Source organism: Psammomys obesus, unplaced genomic scaffold (genome assembly GCF_907164565.1).
Source record: "Psammomys obesus unplaced genomic scaffold, mPsaObe1.curated_primary_1811, whole genome shotgun sequence".
NCBI lineage: Eukaryota > Metazoa > Chordata > Mammalia > Rodentia > Muridae > Psammomys > Psammomys obesus.
In genome coordinates this window covers 2,730-7,315 of record NW_026585690.1, presented here as the reverse complement: position 1 = coordinate 7,315, position 4,586 = coordinate 2,730, and the positions used below count along the sequence as shown (strand labels likewise).

The 4,586-nt window shown below is 41.9% G+C and overlaps 1 protein-coding gene across 1 annotated transcript; it reads left to right on the top strand.

The window, feature by feature from the left end:
- The first annotated feature begins 103 nt into the window (after positions 1-103).
- On the top strand, positions 104-4,516 carry LOC129667697 (PRAME family member 12-like). Its single transcript, XM_055595382.1, has 2 exons — positions 104-711; positions 3,949-4,516. Exons 1-2 carry the CDS (start codon positions 104-106, stop codon positions 4,514-4,516), a joined length of 1,176 nt encoding a protein of 391 aa, XP_055451357.1.
- Positions 4,517-4,586: the final 70 nt, after the last annotated feature.

Sequence of the window (4,586 nt, the reverse complement as noted above, 5' to 3'; positions counted from 1 at the left end):
ACTGGCTGCTGAAAAACACAAAGAATGTGGAGGATTTAGAGCTGAGTTTAGAGGAGGAAATGCTGAGTCAGTGTTCAATCTTGACATGTAGCCTACAGTTCTCATGTCTTCCTACAGGAGGGGAAAACTTCAGGTTCTTGACCTGCGGAAGAAGCACCATGAATTCTGGAGCATATGGGCTGATGCAGAAGATGGTGACTGCTTAGCAGAGACCCCAGATGAGCAGCAAGTAGTGAAGGTCCTTCCCAGATATGCACTGAGGCAGCGCCTGAAGGTGGTAGCTGACCTTTGGCTTATGTATGGTTTGAATGAAAAGCAAGCATGCTTCTTGCAGTGGGCCCACCAGAGAAAGGGCTCCATACAGTTCTGCTGTATGGAGATGAAGATCTGGGCTCTGCCTGTCTTTGTTACTGGGGAGGTCTTGAATGTCTTCCATCTGGAGTACATCGAGGAATTGGAACTGAACATGCTCATTTGGGATTTGTTAAAGCTGTTACAACTTGCTCCCTACCTAGGCCAGATGAGAAATCTTCGCAAACTCTTCCTGGCCTACATCTTCAAGATTGTGTTCATGATTGGCAACAGAACAACAGACAGAGAAGAGAAGTGTGTCAGGAATTTCATTTCTCAGTTCTCCAAACTCAACTGTTTCCAGCACCTCTCCATGAATGGCATGTACTTTCTTAGAGACCGCCTGAAACAGGTTCTTGGGTAAGTAAGGGTGAGGGCTGGGTCAGCTGCCAGAGCAGACATTTCTTCATAATTTTAAGGATTAGTGGTACATGATGCCTGCCTGTTACTGGGTAGAATATTTAGGCCTCATTAGAATATTGAAGGTCATGTATTATTTCCATGTATAATGAATCATGTTGTCAAATACCCAGTCATGAATAAAAGGCCTGAAGGTCAGATCTAGTAAGGATGGGTTGTAATTCTTCTTGGAATCATGCCCACCAATCCAATGGAAAGGAAACAGGACAGGGAGAATGTAGTCAGGATTCAGGGGACTCACCAGCACAGTGTGGAAGTGAGCTCTGTGCTCAGATCTGTGAGAGCAGCCTCAGTCTGTCCGAATTTCACATGGTTTAAATGATTTGAGCCCAAGTAAAGCCTAGTACATGGAACAATGTGGCTAGTGTGGGATTTAAACGCTATTAAGAGTGACTGTGCAGAGGCATTGATGGAATGCAGAGTGCAGTGAGCTCACAAAAAGTATCCCTAGAGCCTGCCAGGACTTTCATGGGTTGGAACTTCCTCTGTTTATCTTCTATTATTATTATTATTATTATTATTATTATTATTATTATTATTATTATTATTATTTACAGTTTATTCCTTCAGTTTGTATCCTGTTTGCAGTATCCTCTCTCATCTCTCCTCAATCTCACCCTCCATCTTTCTTTCTTACAATCCCCTCTTCTAGTACTTTGAAAAAGGGACTCCTCCCCTCCTATAAGACCGTAGCCTATCAAGTCTCATCAGGAATGCCTGGATCCTCTTCCTCTGTGGCCTGGTAAAGCCACCCTGCCAGGGAAAAATGATCAAACAACAGGCAACCAAGTTCATGTCAGTGGCAGCTCCTGCTCTTCTTATTAGTGGACTCACTTGGAGACTGATCTGTCTGTGGGCTACATCTGAGCAGGGGGTCTAGGTCTTCTCCAGGAATGGTCCTTGGCTAGTGTATCAATCTCTGTAGGCTCCCCTGGGCCAAGAGTTTTGGGCTTTGTTGTTTTCCTCCTGGAGCTCCTGTCCCATCTGAGTCTATCCCACCTTCTCACAAAAGACTCCCTTCTGTCTGCCCAAATAGTGGCTGTGTGTTTCTACATCTGCTTTGATCCCATGGTGAGTGGAGTCTCTCAGAGGACATCTATGGTAGCCTCCCTTCCTCTTTCCTTTCTTCAACTGCTTCCAGTCTCTATCTTTTTGCCCTTCTGGGTGAGATTTAAGCTGACTCACTAGGTTCCTCCTTGTTTAGCTTCTTCAGGTCTGTAGATTTTAGTATGTTTATTTGTATTACATAGCTAATATCTGCTTATAAGTGAGTATATACCATGAGTGTCTTTCTTCTTCTGAGTTACCCCAGTCAGGATGACCTTTTCCAGTTCCATCCACTTGCTTGCAAATTTTATAACTTCTCTATCCATTCTTTGGTTGGGAGACATCTAAGTTGTTTGCAGATTCTGTCTATTACAAATAAACCTGCTATAAACATAAACATGGTTGAGCAAAGGCCTTTGTGTGGTGGAGCATCTTTCAGGTATATGCCCAGGAGTGGTATAACTGGTTCTTGAGGAAAGGCTACTTTCACTTTTCTAAGAAAGTGCCAGATTGATTTCCACAGTGGTTGTACATGTTTGCACTCCCATGAGCAATCAAGGGGAGGGGAGTTCTCCATTCTCCACATCCTCTCCAGCATGTGCTGTTACTTGAGTTTTTGATCTTAGCCATATCTGACAAGTATGAGATGGAATCTCAGAGTCATTTTGATTTGCATTTTCCTGATTACTAACGATGTGAAGCATTTCTTGAAGTGTTTCTCTGCCATTCAGTATTTCTCTGTTGAGAATTCTCTGTTTAGCTCTGTACCCCATTTTAAATTCTTTTTTTAGCTATTTTTTTTATTAATTACACTTTATTCATTTTTTATCCTCCCATAAGCCCCTCCCCCCTCCGTTTTAAATTCTTATTTGATTTCTTGGTGCTTAACTTCTTAAGTTCTTTATATATTCTAGATATTAGCCCTCTGTCAGATGTATGGTTGGTAAAGATTATTTCCCAGTCTGTTGTCTGCTGTTTGTTCTGTTGACAGTGTCCTTTGCCTTACAGAACTTTTCAGTTTCATGAGGTCCTATTTATTGATTGTGGCTCTTATAGCCTGAGCTTTTGGTATTCTGTTCAGGAAATTATCTTTTCTGTCAATTAGTTCAAAGCTCTTCCCCAACTTTTCATATAGTAGATATAATGTGTCTGGTTTTATGTTGAGGTCTTTGATTCACTTGGACTTTATGGATCTATTTGCATTTTTCTACATGTAGACATCCAGTTGAACCAGTACCATCTTGGAAGATGCTGTCTTTTTTCTATTGTAGGTTTTTTCTTCTTTGTCAAAAATCAAGCATCTATTGGTGTGTGGGTTTATTTCTGAGTCTTCTATTCAATTCCGTTGATCCACCAGTCTGTTTCTATGCCTGTCCCGTGCAGATTTTATTAATGTTGCTCTATAGTATAGCTTGAGATCAGGGATAGAGTTACCTCCAGATGACCTTTTATTGTACAGGATTGTTTTAGCTATTCTGGGTTTTTGTTTTGTTGAGACTTATTCTTTCAAGGTCTGAAGAATTGTGTTGGTATTTTGATAGGAATTGCATTGAATCTACTCACAGATGATATGATAGTATACATGAGTGACCCCAAAAATCTTCCATAACCCTGTAGCTGATAATACCATCAGCAAAGTGGCTGGATACAAAATTAACCAAAAAAAGAAAATCAGTAACTTTGCCTTATACAAAAGACAAACAGACTGAGACAGAAATTAGTGAAACAACACCCTTCACAATAGCCACAATAAAAGAACATAAAGTGTCTTGGTGTAACTCTAACCAAGCAAGTTGAAATCTTGTATGAAAAACTTTAAGTCTCTGAAGAAAGAAATTGAAGAAGATATCAAAAAATGGAAAGATCTCTCATACTCGTGGATTGGAATTTCTTATGGGTGCTTTCTGGGCTTATGGGCTGAGCTGGTTTTCTGCTTGAGAGAGAGGCCAGGAGATGAAGTGTCAGTTTGTCTTGACTGAGCAGATTCCAACAGGAAGCATCTTAGAGAATATTTTTGGTATTTGTTCAAACTGACCTTGGGACACTGGGTTCCTTCTACCTCTGTGTAAATGCTACCCCATACTCCACAACACAATTTTCCAGAATTAACCTCCTGGTCTATATCCCTAGGTGCCTTATGACTCCATTGGAGACCCTATCCATCCCCTACTGCAGCATTTCACAGTCAGACCTGAATTACTTCTCTGGGTGTCCGAAGCTTTTTCAGCTGAAACATCTGGACATGAAAGGTGTGCGCTTAAAGACTTTGGATCTTATGCCTCTCCGAGTCCTCCTAGAGAATGTGGCAGACACTTTGCAGTCCCTGGACTTGAAGGGTTGTAGGATGAGGGACTCTCATCTCACTGTGCTCATACCTGCCCTCAGCAAGTGCTCCCAGCTGGCCAATGTCAGTTTCTATGACAATGACTTCTCCATGCACAACCTGAGGAACCTTTTGCAGCACACAGCCAACTGGAGCAAGATGAATGTGGAACAGTACCCTGCCCCTCTCGAGTGCTATGATGAGTTGGGTTATATCTCCACAGAGAGATTTACCCAACTTTGTGCTGAGCAAGTAGATAGACTCAGGGCCATAAGACAGCCCAAATACATCTTTGCTACAAATATGTGCCCTAGATGTGAAGAGCGTTGTGTCTATGGCCAGGAATTCAGACTCTGTCGTTGCCAGCAGAGGTGACAGTAAATAGGCAAACAGGATTTCTGGATTGGAAGAAATGAAAGTCTTGGGACCCATCTCTCATGCTGGG